Raw genomic sequence first — 20,768 nt, forward strand, 5'->3', positions numbered from 1 at the left:
CCACAAAGTAGCAAAATACCACAAACAGGTAAGACTTTGAAGGAAGAGCCAAAGCAAAATCCAATAATAAACAGCATAATTCTGCTGTGTTTTTTTTTATGAAATGGTCCTAGGCACATACCTGCATAAACAAAAGCAAATAAGTTTTCAGCTGCCCCTCATCTTACACGATAGTTATGTTGGAAGGGAAGAGCATAAAACAAAAATCTTACAGGCAGAGATTCAGATTCAATTTTCCATGGTTCCACAACCTCTCCAAGCAGTTCCTGCTTCCTGTTAGTATCGATCTAGTTTGTTCAAGCATTCAGGCTGCCTACAGCCTGCCTTAACATCGCTATAAGCTTGAACACTTATAGTGACCTGTAAAAGAAAACATTTTTGCCTTGGTTGGCAACCTTCAGTCTCGAAAGACTATGGTATAAGCCTACAGCACCCGGTATTCTCAGGCGGTCTCCCATCCAAGTACTAACCAGGCCTGACCCTGCTTAGCTTCCGAGATCAGGCCAGATCGGGCATGGAAAGACTCTAAACTATGTTAATGGATGTGGGGGGTATGCGCAGGGGTGGGAAGACAGGGTTTCCCCACACCCATGGTTTCCATCTCTGCAGAGAGGGGCTGGAATGGATTTCCTGTGTATATGGGAGCTTGCATGTATACTCAAAATTACCTTAAAAATCCACTATGTCTGAAAAATATATACTATTTCTTTAAAAACTGCAAGAGAGGCAAGTAGGAGCTGAGATCAACTGAGAATCAGCAGCCTCTTCACTCACTAATGCTCACTTTCAGGCATGCATTTAGTAGATTGAATTGTGGGCTGAATCGCCTACAGTATTTAAACAGATTTTTTTCTTGGGTTTTTAAAAAATTCACCAAGCACATGTAGTTGAATTTATGCAAGTTAACTGCACATACTATGGGCAACTGTATTTGTTGCTCTACGCTAGACATATAATTCGATAAAAAGGAGACAGATACGGTGGAACTGAGAGGTCCACATAAGGAGGATTGCTCTTAGGGCCAAATTAGACATGATGGGAGCAGCCATGTTTGTTTCCTCATATTCCTGAACCACTGACATATAACATGGGGGACAGTGCACCTCACTTTGGGACTCCAGACATACAAGGTTGATAGAGTGTGAATAAACTATGCTTGATATTTTCACCAGAAAATCTACATTAGCTCCTAAAATATGTATATTATAACAGCACTGATCTGCAAAATTAACTTCCAAATATTAACTAGTTGCTCACAAAAGCTCCCTGGGATGTAAGGAGCTTGCAAATCCATCAAATTCATTTCCTTCTATGAGGTCGCATGTGCTTGCAAGATCAATCTATTGACCTTTGTGAAAGGAGCTCTTAGAGTACTCATCTTGTAGTCTCAAGGTAAGACCACACAAAATACTGTACCATAGGTGTACTATACTCTTTTTATGCTCACAAATTAAGTTGCTTTCTTGCCTTTGCAAAAATATAGAGGCATGATCAGTAGCATCTCATTTGTTTTGCTCTAGCAGCCAGCAATGCCTCCAAAGGGGAGGGGGAGGGTCTGCTTGAACATTGTGGCAAGATGCTATGCAAATCTTAGTGCTTTGCACCTCCTCTAGCTATGCTACTGGGCATGATCTTTCCCAGTTGCCACTTCACAACCCAACCCTAAATTGAGCTGGCACAGCCAGGTTGCATGGCCTGCACTATATCCACAACAAGTTAGGAGATTGATTTCCTTGGGAAAATTTCCCCTTACCCTGAGTAATGCCCCAGCCTGCCCTATGGAGCTTCTCGGATCTGCATCACCTATTTAGCTGGTGCAAATCTGGTAAACCCAGCGGGAGGCCCAGGAAGTGGGTTAGCATACAGTGGAGGAGACATCTGCCAATCCTGCCCCACTCCTGGGCCTGATCCACCCTCCCCACACCCCAAAATGCCCCCTCCCTGTCTCGCCACCACCCTCCCCACACCCCTGCACCAGTCAATGCAAGCCTACCTACTCCAGCCAGCACTGCTAGCTCTTGAGTAGTCAAATGTGCTTCGCAGCGTGTTTACAACACTCTGAGCCAGCACAAGGATGACTGCACCTGCTCAGGGAGAGTTGGATTGCACTGTCAGTGTATTTTCCAGATCCAAGCAACCAATTTAGTGTATATGAACTATACTGACACATTGTTTGATTATAAATAGGTATCCATTCTAGAGTAAGTAGTGGCCATAAGAGAGGCAAATTTATATTATAAAAAGTATTATTACAGCAGATCAAGAATATCGTCTGCCATTGGTGACAGCAGTGATTTTGCGCAAGTCAAAAGCCACTTATGCGCTACTACGCAAGTGAAACTGTCAGTCAAATATGTAAACAGTTTTAAAATAAATAGGGCCTATCAATCAAGATGCACATTCCCAACTTAACTGCAGCAGGGGAAATGCAAATTGTAGACCCTGGGGCCACAAACTTAAGAGAAGAAGGGGGATCCTTGAGAAGTTATTACACAGGAAATATTTCAAATGCTTTAAGTGGATCTGAATAAAGGTATGCTATTTATAGATTTAGCTATCCCAGATCAACAACACATATACTTAAATGAAGATAGAATAAAATGTTTCCAGAGATAGTGCATTTTAAAAAACATATCTTAAGCAGAAATCCACCGCCTCTTGCATGCAATATGCATGAACTGGCAGGAAACTCTTCAAATCTACGACACTTGTGGTATTATCATTTACCAGGCTCCTAAATATTCTGTGAATGTGATAGTCATAACACAAACTGTTTGCATTGACAACCTGCTTCTCTTCACACCTAAACACATTGCATAAATTCAGTTGTACAATTGTTCTGGAAACATATCTTTGATGTTCTGAATAATCAAGCTACATTTCGGTGGTATCATAGCTCTGCTTGCTCTTCAAGAAGGACCAAGAATGAATTAAACCATTTAAATCCTGCCTTTTCATAACCAAAGAAATGCTCACAGAGGTTAACAACAAATACACAATAAACATCAAAAGCTATCCAATATTACAACACACCAACTTAAAATAAAAGGGGCATAAAACATCAAAAGAAACATGAAATCAGAAAAATCAGATCAAACAGTCAGGCCAAAAATCTTTTTAAAGGAAGTATTTTTCACCTGTAGGGAAAACACCTTAGGAAGGGGACGTTTGCAATTCCCTACACTGTTACCAAAACAAGCCCTAATGGGCAAAGAAAGCCAAGTCAAAACTGCATGGACACCCGTGTACTTTGAATTTTAAAAGCTTATTCTACAGTATTAGATTTGTAGGTACACTTCTACACTACCAAAAGCAAACACAAAAGATATACTGTACTATCATTATCACAAAGACTCCCCTCCCCCCAGAAATCTTTCAGGAGTGTTTAAACTGTGGGTCCAGGACTCATTAATGCTTGTGACCCAATTTTTGGTGGTTCACATAACTGACAGGACAGGCTAGGTAGGTGCATCAAGGGTTAAACAAGCTGCTACTGGGGGGAGCCTTACTACCCAATCATCATTACAGCCATACCCCTTGGCATTTATGAATCAGGCAGCAGCCTCTAGGGTCTCTGAAAAGTTTGAGAATTTTTGCAACTCAGCTTGCATTTTCATAGCCAAACAGGTCCTTCATTTTGTTTGGATCTTCAGACAACCATTGCTTCACTACTGCACTACAAGATCAACAACTTTAAAAATAGGCAACTTTTTCAAGAGAAGACTCTAGAACCAACCATTGACATTTATAATTCATTTCTAGCATTTTAAAGTAAGGGATCATCACTTCTAATATTGTTTTTATTCAAACAGTTTATTCAATGCAAATTCATCAATGTACACTTACCAATATTTTGTTATCCACCTTGTCACTCTTGATTTCAAGCTTAACTTTCTTTTTCACTGAAATTTTTATCTTTCTCCCAATCACGTCCTTGACACTTTCTGAAATAGCGAAGAACAACATTATTTTTGTCACCAAGCTGTAAGGAAAATACATACCTATGCTATTATACTGTCAAGGAAATGATCTTGCAACCAAATTATTTTAATTTTCATTTTTCTAAAACTAGATTTTTCTTCTGTTCCTATTAAAAAGGAAAATGTCACACACACCAATATCCAAAATGAAATCAGGCTTCTTTTCTTTGCATTTATACAGAGCTTAATAAAGTAAAAACTAAAAAAGAAATCACAGGTTCAATTCCTGCTCTCACAAAATATACATACTTGCTGAACTAAAATAGTCTGCTACTGAGGCACTCCAAGAGCTGAACTCACAGGCCTGTCACTGAATTCCTAAAGTCAAACTAGTCAACTAAAAGAACAATAAAGTCCTTCCAAAAGTAAGTCATGCCACCCCTAAACAGTTATACCAAAACAAATCCACGTTCTTATCTGACAAATGTAGAATAGTCTATCCAAAATACAGAACTGCTCTCAACTCAGAATTTAAATATTTGCATTGGGTCCTGTTCACATGGTCGTTTTTCTCAAAAAAGAGTCACACAAGCACAGGATGCTTCTTCAGCTCTTGAACATCACACTAAACAATGTACCTGTACATATTGTTTCAGGCAGACCCCACTGTCAGATACAAGGAATGAGCATGGAAAGTCTCCTGTTCAATAGTATCTATACAGTACTAGGTTTGAGGGACATTCCCTGTTCGGCACTAAAGCACCAAACCTAGAGCATGAAACGATGCCATGATTCAAGGATTTACGAGAACTACTCGTATTTACTTTAAGGATTTATTTTAAGGATTTACTCGTATTTATTTTAATGATTTACTCGTATTACTGGAACAATTCCTGCTGCATTTTGATGTCTGGACTTGGCTCAACCCAGTACAATTGGTCACCGGTTGCAAACAACCTTATTCTCAAAGTGTTCAAACATTCACTGTATCATCACCAGCATGGACACCACCCATGGTGGGTGTCACCCTCCGGCATCATGAAACTCATCCAGAGCAACAGGCAGCATCCGGAATTGGTTCAGTGGTGACGCAATGATGCCATTGTGCACACTGCTGAATTGCTTCCAGAGCAGCCATTTGTGGCTGGAGCCTGGGGAGCAGGAGGACCCATCCGCTGTCAAATATGACACAAGTCTCCACTGGACAAGGGCTCAGATGGCCACCCAACACCACCTCTCCTGGGGAATGTCACCCAGGGCAGACTCTCCCCCACTTGCTATGCTTCTAGACATTCATGTTTATCTCTGCAGGAAAACAGATCAGAATCCGACTATGTAGACAGCACTATCTTAGATGGAGTTGCACTTTATGCATACTCAATGCACAGTCCAAGAGTGAATAAGCTTTAGGCTACGACAGGGGTGGCCAACTTTTCAACTTTAAGGTTCCTGGACCTTTAGGGTTCCAGGAGCCCTAAAGTTGAAAGACTGGCCACCCCAGGCCATGACAACATTGCCTTCTCAGATACATGTCAGTCAACAAGATATTGCCCATTGTTCAATGGGATTATCTAAAAACTAATCTCTCGGGGAAAGATCAGTTCTATATCAATATAGAAATGTGATGCAGATACTGTAGCGCCAGCTGTAGCTGTTTGATTAAATATTAAGTCACATGTTAAGATGCTCACATAAAGGATTAGTTGTCTTACAACACAAGCCTACACTTGTCTACTCAGAAGTAAGTCCCATTGTGTTGAATGAGGCTTACTCCCAGGAAAATGTGTATAGGATTGCAGCCTTTGTTCATGCCAAAAACCTTAAGTAGCATTAAATACTATTCGCAGTGCTGTAATGTGTTTTCCTTGCCATCTTAAAGCTAGTTAACAAAGGCACCTTCATACCATGTCTCTTATAACACATTAACCTACAGCATCAAACAGTACAGTATCACTCCTGCAAGATGATCCACCCAGAGGACCTAGGTGTCTGCATAAAGTGAAACTTGAGGAAATTTTGCTCCATCTTGAAGACACAGGAGAATGATAGAGATTTTAAAGGGTTAACCTAGCTTCTCTTTTAAGAAAAATAACTGAAATTAAGAGCCAAGGAAAAAACTGGTGTTTCCCCGTAAAAGATAGGAGATCAGGTTATATCAAAGTGACCTAAAAGATCATTATTGACAGAACATGTAAAATTCCAAGAACTTGTGCAATCAGAGTTGTGAGCTAAGAACATTCGATCTCAAAGCAAAATGACCTAGTTAAAGTTTGAACCATGCAGTGTCAATATATGCCCAAATAATGAGGTGGAAGTATGTCACATAGTTGTCTTGTTCGGCCCAGGTATTTAATGTGGAGTTGTGGGTGTGGTGCTGAGAGAGGCAGGATGAGGAGGAAGGAGTGCACATCTGTATCCAAATTGAACTAAATTGGCTTGTAACTACATCAATAAAACCTCCAGATGATAAAGACAAGGTCTATGGCTGTTTTAGTATTGTGTCAGGGAAAAGAATCTTAAAAATCTCTCCATCAAGAATGATCGGAGTATGCAAACTTGCAGATCAAGCTTGGAAAACTAACATATGGTAAGTTGTGTTATATTACACAATATAACATCTAGTTTGTGTTAGCAATAGAAGACAATGTAGTTTTGTTTTTATGAATAAGGGTTATATACCAATTCTTCACCTTCATCTTCAATAACTGAAAATCTGTCTATTTTTGGAACATTTCATCAACTTAAACATACGTAGTGATACTGCCAAGAAGGGTTGAATTCAGAATGAAAATGTGTGATGGTTTGAAATGTACTATTTCTACATCCATTCTTCCCTACCTCTGTGATAACTGATTAACTTTCTGAAAACTCTTCCACCATTTATATATGTAAGGGAACCCGGTGTTTGGAGTGGGCTGCCTGAGTTCCCTATGCTATGCATTACTATCTGTGCTCAAAATTACAGAACAAGTCTTTCAGTAGAATGGCTTTTGCATCTAAAACTACAGGCCTAAAATACCATCTTTCAATCCACTATGAGATATGACTCAAAGGCAGCAGCAACAGTTTAATATATTAAATATATTAAATTTAATATATTAAATATAAACTATTTCCTGTATTTTTTTTGTACTATTCCAGTATGATAAATGAAATCCAAGGCAGAGGTGCACAGAGGGGGATTCTTAACAGATCTCTTTGAGGTCTATGTGACAAAGAAAGTGAGTTTCAATTTGATATCAAGTTGGAAGGTAGAATATGTCCCAAACATTGTTACCAGGAGAAAAGACACTAGGTTTCCTAGTCATTCCCTATTATCCATGGATTCCAGTGGAGGTTGCAACTGAGTTTTAACCCATTTCTGCCCAGCCCACAGGTTTACACACTTGATCCCTGTTGTGTATATGCAATGTTGGGCAGGAATGGCTTTTAATCAGGGGGCTGTCTCTACTCTTGTCAGTCAAAATAGATGGAACAGTATCTTCATTTTCTTTACTTCCTGATCCAGTATTTTATTTTTTTCAAAATACTTATTTTTTCAAAATACTTGTTTTTAAACAGCAAGGAGACTGATTAAACATCTGCAGGTAAACCTAACCTGATAGTCCTTATCTCATGCCTAGTTATTTCAAAGAGAGGCTGCCATATATGAATTTGCAGGAGAAGAAAAGGAGTGGATAGATAAAATAAAATGAAGTGTTCTATTCAGAAGGGCAGCTGCATCACTGCCAGGCATCACTATACCTCAGGCATACATACTTGAGAGCCATTCAACTCAATGGGCCCTGCTATAATCCTCACTTACATGCAGAAAGGCCCTGCTAGTTGCTTCCCACCCCATAAAATGTAAAGTCTTTGCCCCACAAGCTACAGTGCATGCTTGCATTGAAGGGAATACAGTACACTACCACAGTATTGTCTTGAGCCACAATAAGCCTTATGTATTTAAATAAGCACCCAGCAGAAAATACAACCCTGGTAGGCATCTTCTTTGGAACAGGGGGTCACAGTGAATTAACTGAAAAGGGGCTGGAGGGCAACAACCACAGGGCTCTGCCAACAGCAAAGCAAGCCATGGGGCTTGTCTGCCCCTCCCTCCGCAGTGTGCACAGCAACAGATGCTCCAGCCTGCTGAGTCCTGGCTGGAAGTACCTGAACTGCTGGGTCCCATTTGCCTGTTTGGGGGAGGGGGCGTTGCTCCAAAAGAGAATGATCTGGAGCCATTCTTCACAGTGGAGAGGGTTAAAGGTCCCTTGCCCGCCCCTTAAGCCATTTCTGTCCAGCCCACAGGTGTACACATTTGGTCCCTGTTGCATATCTGCAACGTTGGGCAGAAACGGCTTAAGTTTTGGGAGAAAGCTGATTATCAATTAAAAGGAGGGGGTGGGGAGAGAATGGAAGCCACAGAAAGCGCTTTGGGACTGGAGGCTGTTGCCTAGGCCAGATGGATGGGAAGGCCCTGGGGGCTCAAGTGAGCCTCCGGGCTGGCTGTCCCCCCAGGGTATGATGCTGGGAGGCCAGTAGGGCAAGGGAGAAGGGCTGGGGAAGAGACTGAAAGGGTTAATGCTGCTTTCATTTAGTTGGTTCACAGATGCCCACTGCTGGCTTGGAAAGGCGGGGTGACCCACCCCATGGGTCACACTGCCCATGAGGTGGGGGATGATGGGGGGGCATCACCATCAGGCAAAGCTCCCCCAGTGGAAATAAAACAGGAGCCAGGACTGAGTTCCCAGAGAACCAGCAACCTCCCCCCCCCCGTACCTTTCACACCGCCTCCCTGAGCAAACAAGTCCAGTCCCTGCACCTTCCCATCACGCCTTCCCCTTTCCATGGAGCATCGGATGGAGAGGACAACAGAAGGGCTGGACAGGGTGGGGGGCACAAAACCGGGCCTCTTCCTCCCCCCCCCCACTGCACTTAAGTGCCCATTACTAAGGAGTGGGAGTGGAGAGAAGAAACGCACCCACTTACCTAGCAACTCTTTGGGCACGTCTGAGCTCTCTTCGGTCATGGTGGCACCCCCTTTTTGGCCGCGAGGTGTGTGTTGGTTGCTGGTGACAACTACGTGCCTGAGTGTGTGTGTCTCTTGCTTGCCACACACGCCTAGGCAAATCCCCCGAAAAAAACTGGAGGCAAAAAATCGGGAGGAGGCAAAAAAAAAAAAAGGCCCCCTCTCCTCCTGGGTGCAAAAGGTGAGGAAGAGTTGCCAGGTTATTGCTACATGACGCCTCCTCGTTCCTGGCGCAGAGAGAAGAAGCCAAGGGCGGGTTGTGTCCACAGGAGGCGAGCAGCCCGAGCGGCTTTCCCGCGGCGCTAATCCCCTTCCCCGCCGCGTCTGCGCTCCGCAGGTTCGCCTCTCTCTGCCCTTCTTCCTGCCTGGGCTGGCTGGCTCCTCCTGGCTGCCGCCGCTTCCCGCTCTCCCTCCTACCTCACGCACCCACCTCCTGGCCCGAGGTGCAAGCGGAAGGCGTGGGTGGAGGAGGTGGCATTCCTCGCTGCCGCACAGCCCGGCCCGGCGCCTGCAAGCAGGGCTCGCTGCGTGCGCGCTCCGCTCCAGCCAAGCCAAGCGCCGGCCTCTCCACCTCGCGAGAGCCCGCCGAGCTGCCCGACCGCGCTGCGCCTCCCTCTCGGACGCGCACAGGCGCTCCGGCGAGGGGAAGCTCTCGCTCAGCAGCAGCCGCCGCCGCCTCCTCTCCTGCCAGCCTTAACATTTGCGCACAGATTCCATGCGCACAGCCAAGCGCGGGGGGAGCAACCCTGGGAGCAGTCAGTCAGTCCCTCCTTCCCTCCCTCAAATCCAGCGGCAGGAGAGCGCTTGAGAAAGACCAGGGGGCCATCTGCTGGCTTGAGGAGGTCTAAGCCGGGCAAAGGCATCTCTCCTTCCACCCCACCCTCTTTTTCTCCCCTGTGAACCATGCACAAAAAAAGCCCAATCCTAGCCACATTTTCCTAGGAGTAAGCCCCATTGACTCTAATGGAACTTACTTCTGAGTAGGCATAGGATTGGGCTGAGAGATTGTAAGCGCTCAATCCTATGCAGGTCTACTCGGCAGTAAGCCCTATTAGAGTCAATGGGCTTACTCCCAAGTAGGTGTGGATAGGATTGCAACCTAAGGACCCTATCCAATTTTCCACTCCTAGCACAGCTACACCAATGGGGTATGCTCTGCATCCTGCTGTGGGAAGCCAGTGACAGAGGCCTCCTCAAGTTATGGGAACGGTTGTTCCCTTGGCTTCAGCTGCATTGCAACTGAGGTGGTGCTGGAAAGTTGGATAGGATTGGGTCCTAAGACTGGCCACGCTTACACAAGAGGAAGCCCCACTGAATTCAGTTCGCTTTGTAAACTACTTTTGTGTTGAAAAGTGGTATATAAATATTCTTGTTAATAATAATAATAATAGTAATAATAATAGTAATAGTAATAGTAATAATTTATTTTCAAGTGAATATGCATAGGTTCAGTCTGGAAGATCACTGGGTGTCAACTCTATTGATAGAGATGGGTTTTTTCAGTGAGAATGAAATAAAAACAAACGACAGCGCTTTCTGCACTTCTCATTTTTGTTTAAAAAAAATACCCCAAATCTGCAAAAAAAAAAAAAAGCCATTCTCTAACACAGGGGTCTCCAAATCCCTGCCCCAGGGGCCAGATACAGCCCACGACAAACCTCTGTCTGGCCCACAGCAAGCCTTTGGTCCCCTGCAAGCCTCTGGACCACTCAACTGAATGTGACCACAGCTGTGGTCCAGCTGAGTCTGGAGGGTGTTCTGAGGGCCAGGGAGGCCATTCTCCTCAGAATGCCTTCTAAAGGCCTAAAAACATCACTTCCTGGTTTTCCTGAAAAACCAGAATTGATGTTTATGGGCCATCTGAAGGCCTTAGGCTTTCTGAGGCTTTCTAATGTATTTATTTAAATTTTATATTTAAAATTTATTTTTCCAGCTCTCAACACCATGCCAGATATTTGATGTGACCCTCCGGCCTAAAAGTTTAGAGACCTCTGCTTCTGACACCTCTACATGCGTGTGGCTGCATCTGCTGACGTACACCACCTATATCACTTTTCTAGAGCACTTTCAAAGTGATTATAATGTATAAAAATGTGCCCTTGGAATAAAAACACATAATACCACCTTCTGCACTTCTAACTTTGATAAACACAGAAATATGCAAAAAAAAAAAATAAAACTGTTTTCACCCACCTCTATCTACTGAACTTCATGGGACTTCTGAATAAACATGGATGGGAGCTGTATGCCTATGGAAGGGCTGCGCGTACTGCCTCCTGTCTGGTTTAATGGAACTACCTCTAAAAAATGGAAGGGCTCCTTGCAGCTGGATGATGATGTTTATTAAAAGTATAACAAAATAGAAAGGGTGGCAAGGCTCAGTAGTAGTTCATTCCTAAAAAGAGGGCTGCCTAGGCTGGATGCTCTCATGGGAGAGGGATGCCAGCTCCAGCCACTCACCTAATAGTGCCAGAATCTGTGCCTGCTGCTGCAGGGGTCAAAATGAAGCTAAGATAATGGATGCAAATGAAGCTAGGATAATGGATGCTACAGGGGTCAAAATGAAGTTAGGATAATGGATGCCAGTACTGTTTACCTAGTGGTTACCCTGACCCTTGCCCCCTTCCACCAATGTTGTGCCACAAGTGTATGCTATCATCCCACTTGGTCAATCAAAGTGTTCTTACACTTTGTATAACCCAGGCTAAGTATAACCCAGTATAACCCAGTATAAAGTATAACCCAGTATAAAGTATAACCCAGGCTAAGGCTGCAAGTCTATACTGTCTTACCTGAGTATATGTCCAATTTGAATTCAGTCTAATTGCACTGTAAGTTCAGGGATACCAGAAGAAGCCTTATCCTGCAGTCAGTGCAGCTCAGGATTTCATGGCCACCATGACAACCATGGGCCTGTCCCAGAAGGTCCTGGCTCCAAAACATACAGCAGGGCACGTGCTGGACCTGGTGTTCACAGCTGAGCAAGGGAGTGATGATCTGGATGTAGAGGAGATTAAGATCACTCTGTTGTCATGGACAGATAACTTCCTAGTAAGGTTTAGGCTTGTTGCAGCTTCATACCTTCGCAGAGGCAGGGGACCACATTCTATGGTCCACCCCTGGAAGCCAATGGATCCTGAAGGTTTCCTGAGGACTCTGGGGGATTTTCCCACTGTCATGACTGGTGTCTCATCTGCGGCCCTGGTTGACCTCTGGAATGGGGAAATGACCAGGGCAGTGGATGAGATTGCTCCAGAGTGACCTCTGCCAAATCGCAGAGTCAGAGCAGCTCCTTGGTTCACTGAGGAGCTGTGAACAAAGTGGCAGGGTGGGTATGTACAGTGGTAGAAAACTTGTGATGAATCTGACTGGACATGGAATAGGGCTCACGGCAGAGCCTATTTTGAGGCGATGGTAGGAGTGAAGAGATCTTTCTTCTCTGCTACAATTGTCTGCTGAGAACTGTCCGGCAGAACTGTTCCGTGTGGTGCGAGGCCTACTCCATCAGGCCCCTCCAATAGATCAGACAGAACACATAGTCAGCCACTGGGATGTGTTTGCAGAACGTTTCACAGATAAAATCAATGGGATTAGTCTCAACTTGGATGCACAGTGACAATGTCTGATGATTTCCCCTTGGCAACTGCTTGTCCAGTTTTGTGGGATTCTTTTCAGCTTGTACAGCCTGTGGATATGGACAGATTCCTCTGGAGTGTGAGACCATCTGCCTCCCTGCTTTACCCTTGCCCAGGTTGGCTAATAAAAGCTGCCTGGGGGGGGGCTGGTTGAGTGAACGGAGAGGATGGTCAACTCTTCATTGATGGAGGAGACACTACCGCTTGCTTTGAAGCGGGTGGTGGTTCGGCCCCTCCTGAAAAAGCCCTCCCTGGATTCCGCAGTACTAGACAATTACTGGCCAGTCTCGAACTTCCCATTTCTGGGCAAGGTAATTGAGTGGATGGTGGCGCTTCAACTCCAGAGGGTCTTGGATGAAGCAGATTATTTGGATTCTTTTCAATCTGGTTTCAGGCCAGATTTTGGGACAAACCGCCTTGGTTGCCTTGGTGGATGACTTACACCAGGGACTGGATGCTGGGGGAGTGCATCCCTGTTGGTCCTGCTGGACCTCTCAGTGGCTTTCAATACCAGCAACCATGGTATCCTTCTGGGCCAATTGGTCAAGTCAGGAGCTGGGGGCACTGATTTGCGGTGGTTCCGCTCCTGCTTGGAGAATCGGTCCCAGATGTTGTTGCTGGGAGATACCTGTTCGACACCCTGGCTCTTGAGGTAAGGGGGTGCCACAGGGTTCAATTTTGTCCCCCATGCTATTTAACATCTACATGAAACTAGTGGTAGAGGTCATCTGGTGATTTGGAGTGGGGTGCCATCAATATGCTGATGACACACAGCTCTATCTCCCCTTTCCTTCAGATTCCAGGGTGATGGTGGGTATCTGGATGTGGGCTAACAAGCTGAAATTAAAGGTTCTCCTGGTTTGGAAATCTTCAATGCAGGTGTTGGAGCATCATCCTGCACTGAATGGGTTGCACTCCCCCTGAAGGAGCAGATCTGCATCTTGGGGGTTCGCCTGGACTCACAGCTGCTCCTGGATTCCCAAGCTGCAACTGTGGCCAAGGGGGCCTTTGCTCAGCTTCGGCTGGTGCACCTGCTGCGGCCATACTTGGATTGTGCAGACCTGGCCACGGTGATCCATGCCACGGTGACACTGAGTTTCGATTATTGTAATATACTCTATGTGGGACTGCCCTTGAAACTGCAATTAGTGCAGAATGCGGCAGCCCATGTAGCAGTTGCAGTTGTAGCCAGTTGCACTGGCTGCCCATTCATTTCAGGGCCCAATTCAAGGTGCTGGTTTTGACCTTTAAAACCCTATATTGCTTGAGGCTAGGGTATCTTAGAGACCACCTACTCCCATACAATCTGGCTTGTCCCCTTAGGTCATCAGAGAACGCCCTTTTACAAGTGCTGCTGCCCAGGGAAGTGCATGGGGCAGTGGCAAGAAATAGGGCCTTCTCAGTAGTGGCACCAAAATTATGGAATGCCCCTCACCCTTGATCTGCGAACTGCTCTCTCCCTGGACACTTTCCAGCGAGGCCTAAAGACATTTCTTTTTAGATAAGCCTTCTGAGTGTTGACCTTTATAACATCTGTTTTACTTATCTTTTTAACATCTAGTATTTTACAGGCTTGGGGTTTTTAGAATATTGTTGCTGTTGCTCTTTTTATTTATGGATATCTGATTGCTGCTTTTAAGATCTTATTTATTGTGGTTGTTTAATACCTTGTTTTTAATTTTTTTTGTTTGTAATGTGATTTTACAATTGTATTTCTGATCATTGTGCACTGCCTTGAGTCCCTTCAGGGAGAAAGGCAGCATAGAAATGCACTAAATACATAAATATCCGTTTGGGGTGGAATGGAAGGCTTATTAGTCTTACAGTGACTGGTTTCAAAAATACCAAACCCCCAAATAAGTCCAAATGCGTATTTTTTTGCTTCTGAAATGTTGTTGTCATTCCACCAATAGTACTTAAGGATTTTCCTAAGCTTTTGCATATGCCTCTAAGCAAAGAGACCTACTGATGACATCAACAGTGTGCCTCAGAAATGAGATGGCTCCTGTGAAGTCTTTGCCTTATGCCACAGCTTGGGCCCCTCTACATTTCCCCCCTCCACACATACACACAATGATGTATGAAGGAATGATAGATAGATATAGACACAATGATAGAGGAAGATTCCATTAATATGTAGCAAATTGGCCTCTTGGAAACTTTCATACCCTCAATACTTAGCTGCTGTGGTTGCACAGCCACAACTGCCAGGGCTAGCTTTAAACCAACTAGACCAGAGGTTCTCACACTTTTAGCACTGGAACCCACTTTTTAGAATGAAAATCTGTCAGAATCCACTGGAAGTGATGTCATGACTAGAAGTGACATCATCAAGCAGGAAACTTTTTAACCATCCTAGGCTGAAATCCTACCCACACTTACCCAGGAGTAAGTTCCATTGACTATCATTGTTAAAAGCATATACAGAGTCACCTGTTAAAAGTATAGATCTGTTACATTTCCCCATGTCATAGTAGCAGCAAGTCTAATATATTAAAAATAAAATATTCAAATGAATGGAGACTCACCTGAAATTGGCTCGTGACCCACCTAGTGGGTCCCGTTCCACAGTTTAAGAAACACTGAACTAGACCAATTGCTCCTAATTAGGTCCCACCCCTAAGGGGCCCTGCTCTAGGGTAGTCTGCTCTAGTTTGTCTGCAATATATAAAAATGTGGTTAGATTCATTTGGTCCATTAACTCACCATTTCATCCATTAGTGCTCATTTTGATCACTTTCCATTCGACCACAGTGATATTAAGTATTTTATTTATATCTCTAAGCTTCTATGGACCTTGGCTGTGAATCTGGGGCTCCACAGCTCCTAATATCGGCCCTGGCAACCGCTCACCATTTCCAGCATCTAACCAGTTACATTCAACAGTGTCAGTGGCGTAGCTAATGACCATGTAGCCCAGTGCCAAGTTCAAAATGTTGCCCCGGAAGTAATGTCACAACCAGAAGTGACATCACGCCTGGGCTTTTTAAAAAGTGAAAATTGGGAGGAACCCACCTCCTCTCCCCAGCAGCTCACCACCCACTTGCTCTGCTGCCTCTCCCCAGTCAGTGACATAGCTAAGGCATATATCTGTTACCTAGGCCAAAGAAGATTTTGTAGCCCCCCCCCCCCCACATTACAAAATCAAATTTAATTAAGTAAATAAATAAAAAGTTATTGGTTCCATGCTGTATCATACTAACATCTCCATGGCATTCAGAACAATCAGTCTCATAGGTAAATTTGGAGTTAAGCAAATCCACTTTTTGTTCCACAAGGCAGTTGTGTTTTCATTTTCTGGTTAATTGGTCATAACGTTTGATAGAATACAGATATTCCAGTGCAGTTTGTTTCAATGCATTCTGCTGTAAATTACCTTTCCAATGTTATATAACATGATGGTATTATTCATACATACCAAGATTTTCGCAATTTTGGTCACTAAGAACATAAGAACAGCCCCGCTGGATCAGGCCATAGGCCCATCTAGTCCAGCTTCCTGTATCTCACAGCGGCCCACCAAATGCCCCAAGGAGCACACCTGATAACAAGAGACCTGCATCCTGGTGCCGTCCCTTGCATCTGGCATTCTGACATAGCCCATTTCTAAAATCAGGAGGTTGCACATGTGTCAAGCTCAGCATGTTGCCCCCCTAAAGCTTGATGCCCGGAGCAACCGCTACCCCCTGCACCCCTTAGCTATGCCACTCAACAGTGTGTTGCATTTTGCAATGCTGGAAAGGCCACTGTGCTGCTGGAACATGAGATCTGACGGCACAGTGGCCTGTTAAGCCCTAATTTTGTTTTCGTGATACTTTAATTTTTCTTCTCCAAGTCAAACCTCATTTCCCTACTCATGATCACACACCAAACCTTATAATGCCATATCATTGCTCATGTTGATTAGGAGAAAGTGATTTTAGGAACAGTGTTTAGCTCGTCATGTGTATGGCTGCCATCTTTTTTTCTTGAATTTTAAGGTCCTGTCTAACTGGCAAACATTTAACAGGTGAAACTGTTCTTTGTGTAGCAACATGGTGATGGGAAAAGCACTCCTGTTGAATTTTTGCTTCTCTTTCAGCTATGAAAGACCAATACTCTGTGCATGGCAATAAATTTCAACCTAATAAAACATTTTAATTGATCATTATGTGCATCTTAGTTTGTGTAACATTCATATTTTGTGTTTGTTTCCTATTAAAATTTGTTCTAGAGCAGTGGTTCCCAAACTGGTGGGTCACAACCCACCAGCCAGGAAACACTTGTCCTGTCTGTTTAAGGGTAGGGAGGGGGGATGGCAGAGGATCGGGTTGCTGTTATTGCTCCCCCACACACACATACTTATATTGCTTCTAACTCACTTGTAGGAGTTTATGAAGTACTGTTCTTGAGTAAACATCAAATTTTGCTGGTTGTCCAGCAAAATCATTGTAATAACTAAGGGCCAAATCCTATCCAATTTTCCAGTGCAGCCACAAGGTAAGGGAACAAATGTTCCCATATCTTAAGGAGGTCTCTGTAAGTGCTGCCCCATCACAAGATGCAGTGCATGCCCCACATACATGGCACAGAGGCACTGGCACTGGAAAATTGGATAGGATGGGCCCTAAATCAGTTTAAATATCACAGTAGGATATCCATCTGTGCAGAAGGCACTTACAGTACTGGCATTTACAGAATGCTTTCTGGGACTCTCTTTATTTGCCACCTACTGATAGATAATGGAATATCAGCCTTACTGGTTGTTGACAAATCCACAGAAAAGATGAGAGTGGGAATTCCTATTTTGTAACAGAAGAAATAGCAGTGTCATCATGTTTATAAAGAGGAAATAGAGTCTTCCTAGGGTTTATAAATGCACAGTGTATACTCTTCAGCCTATGCATGAAGTGACAGCATTTTGGAACAAACTTTTTATACAAGGAGGAAGGTTGAAGGTAGAAGCAGTTCTGGAAATACTGTAATTCTTTAGATGAAACTTCACTAGAGATCAAGATTTTGACTGTTCCATAGAACTAAAATCCTACCATTTCATGCCTTGAAAATAAATAAGTAAATAAATAAATGATACATATGACTCTCAAAGCCAAAGCACAAGTGACAGATTTTGAAGATTGAAAATCAGAATTCTAAAGATGACTTTTCATGCACTCTTTTGTGTATACTTTGTTTGCAAAGGAGTTTAACAGTTTTCCAAAATGCTACTTATCATAAAAATCAGACAGCTCATTTATGATCTAATGTGCTCTGCAGTTGGACAGGTTTTTATCTTCATTTTTAGTAATGTTGTTCAGGGATGTCAGTGAAGGTGAACATTAACATGAACATAACTAACAAAGTAGGGATGCAAATCCCGTTCCAGATGGAAGTTTTGTGCTTTTAACGTTCCATGAAACTCAAAAACTCATCTTTGCTTTCAAGAGTTGCTTTCACCAACGCTATAGCTTCACTGCAGTGAAAGCTGCAGGTATAGATATGTTTCACTGTCATGTATCTGTTGAAGTCACAGGACTCACCTGTGCCAGAATTCCAGTGGGACCCTTGCAGCCCCGCTGCCATTTGCACTGCCCCTCCTCCTCAGCGCATGAGGCAAAGGCGGGAAAATATTGAGGCGGGAAAAGGTGGGAAAATATAGAGGGCCTATAGGGTGAGCAGGATTCTATGGCTGGATTTGGATGGCCTGATTCTAACCATTTAGACCTTTCCAGCACTGGCATTGCTGTGCCAGTGGGGCATGTGCTGCACCCTGCAGTTGGGGGGCAGCTATGGAGGCCTCCTCAAGGCAGGGCAATGTTTGTTCCCTTACCTCAGAGCTGGAAAGTGGGTGAGGATTGTGCCCTGAGTGTTTGAAGTTAGTCACTAGCACCTCTGATGGTGCCCAGAGATAAATCAGAGTCAGTCAGGAGAAAGTGTAGTCACAGGTGCACAAAACTAGCTCTTGCTAACCATCTAGTCACAGCAATGTGAACCAGCTTCTGCACCAGCCCTGCCCTCCTGCCTCGGTGTGCCTTTTTTCTAGGCACTGTTCTGTCCCCTTCACTTCTCTTTAATTGCTGGCAGTGTTTTCTTTTGCCTGTTCGTGCCTTTTAGGCTTTTGCCCTTAACGAACTCTTCTTTTTTCTGCTCTTCATGGCAGCCCGAGCTTCTGGGTCTTTTCTCCTCCAGCCCGTGAGAGCCCTGATCACAGGTTGCGTAGACTTAGTAGGAACTTGCCCATTGGTTGTGTTTGTTTCTATAGCCCTGCTTCCCTCCCCCTTTTTGCAGCACAAGCATTCATAATTGTAGAGACACAAGTTGACCCCCACTGCTTACTCTTAATATTTGAATTAATTGACATACAATTATAGAGTAATATCAAATTGCAAAAGTTGGCATATGTAATACATAACTAAAAGGGGGAATTTAGAATTTACTGTTAGGTTGTTCTACATAGTGAACAAATGTGTGGATTCTTGAAGCTTATATGTTAGTGTATGTCAGTATGAGGGAGGCATGTGTATGCTGCTTGTGCTGCCCCAGTTGCTTCCTCTCCCCACTCAGCTTGTCTCATTGCAGTGGCCAGGGGAGTGATCAGTGAATAAGTCTTCCTGGTTAGATATTATGATATCAAGAGAATAAGGGGACAGGTTCAAGAGGCTGCCTGTCTTTGCAAGAGGATAAACAGGCCTGCTTGTAACTTCTCATTGGAGTGAGGCCACCTCTTAACTCTTGCAAGGTAAAACAAATCAAAATCAGGAAAATCAGATCATGAGGGTTGCACAACCCTTATCAATCCCCCTTTGTATGTTATTTCTTGCTTCTTACTTATGGGGAGAGCCCTGCCTGAGAAGAAAAATTAGGATATATTTGAATGTTGGAACCAGAGAGCCTGAGGGGTGGTGGCTATGGGGAAGGACTGGATCTTGCAAATCCAGGTTCAGCCCCTGCTTGCCCATGATACTTTCTGGGTGACTTTGGCAAGTCATTATCCCTCAGTCTAACCTAACTCACAGTGTTACTGTAGGGGACAAGGGAGAGACAGAACCATGTACATTACCCTGAGCTCCTTCAAGTGAAGGTGGTATAGCATCTGATAAATAAATAAGGCCAGGCCCTGTCTGGTTTTCCAGCACCAGTATAGCCATGCCAATAAGACACCCACTGCTTCCTGCAGGGGGGGAGCAGTCACGGAGGCCTCCTCCAGATAGGGGAACATTTGTTCCCTTTCCTCAGCTGCAGTGGTGCAGAAGGGTTGGATAGGATTGGGTCCTAAGTGGTCCCTTGGGAAGGCATTGATTTGAGGGTGGCTTGTTTGCCACTCCTTTGGCCCAGAATAGTGTCAGTGCTATCATAGGCTGCATATGTCTTTATACAGCACTACAAAATGTCAAAACTCAGTCAAAGCACCCCTAGATTAGAACCCTTATCAGAAGTTTGCAGTTTACTCCTTAATTGTCAATGAAGATTTCTACACACATGATTGGGGACATGCCATTTAATTTACAGTGTTTTTTATTATTATTATTATTAATTATTATTATTAATTATTATTATAATAATATAATTATAATATTATTATTATTAATAATTATTAATTAATAATAATAATAATAATAATAATAATAATAATAATAATAATAATAATAGCTTACTCACTGCACACCATGCTTGCATGGCGTTACTTAGACCTCGTACATGGAGGCTAAGGTCTCAGAGACTCCTTTATTTTGTCCTCCTTACCTTGGGAAAACATATGTTCCTGAGCAGCAAGATTAGATATGTACAGGGGATTGATCAGTCCCATTCTCTGTATTTTGCATCAGAATGCTCCCATTCCTTCACTATTTGCCCATAAGTTTAGGTCAGTCTTAACTCAGGCCACTCGCATTCAAGTTGCATTCAGGTGGCATAGACTGATGCTATGTGTGCCACCATATTGCAATTTGGTGAGCAGAACAGCACCTTGTTAATTCATCCCCATCTTATATGGCCTATGCCAGCAAGTAGATTAGGCCTTCATGGGCCATGGTTGTCTGGCAGTGACCAGCAAGCATTCAGCACCCTATTTTGGACTACATTTATAAGTTGTTTAGTCCAATCTTCAATAGCCCATGGTTGCCTGGCAGTGGCCGGCAAACATTCAGCACTCTTTATGGGGCTACCTTTGCAGGTGAAGTAGTCCTTCAATGTCCCATATCTGCCTGGCAGTAGCTGATGGCCGTT

At 43.8% G+C, this 20,768-nt stretch overlaps 1 protein-coding gene across 1 annotated transcript in view; it reads right to left on the bottom strand.

Moving 5' to 3' along the window:
• CARMIL1 (capping protein regulator and myosin 1 linker 1) overlaps positions 1 to 9,539 on the bottom strand; it is a 171,401-nt gene extending 161,862 nt beyond the window's left edge. Inside the window, exons 1-2 of the mRNA XM_066623338.1 lie at positions 8,892 to 9,539; positions 3,847 to 3,944 (exon numbers count right to left, since the gene is read on the bottom strand). Coding sequence (XP_066479435.1) covers positions 3,847 to 3,944; positions 8,892 to 8,931 — 138 coding nt within the window. The 5' untranslated portion in view covers positions 8,932 to 9,539. The remainder of the gene's footprint in view (positions 1 to 3,846; positions 3,945 to 8,891) is intronic.
• Between the last annotated feature and the right edge of the window lie 11,229 nt (positions 9,540 to 20,768).

This window comes from Tiliqua scincoides, chromosome 4 (genome assembly GCF_035046505.1).
Source record: "Tiliqua scincoides isolate rTilSci1 chromosome 4, rTilSci1.hap2, whole genome shotgun sequence".
Taxonomy (NCBI): Eukaryota; Metazoa; Chordata; class Lepidosauria; order Squamata; family Scincidae; genus Tiliqua; species Tiliqua scincoides.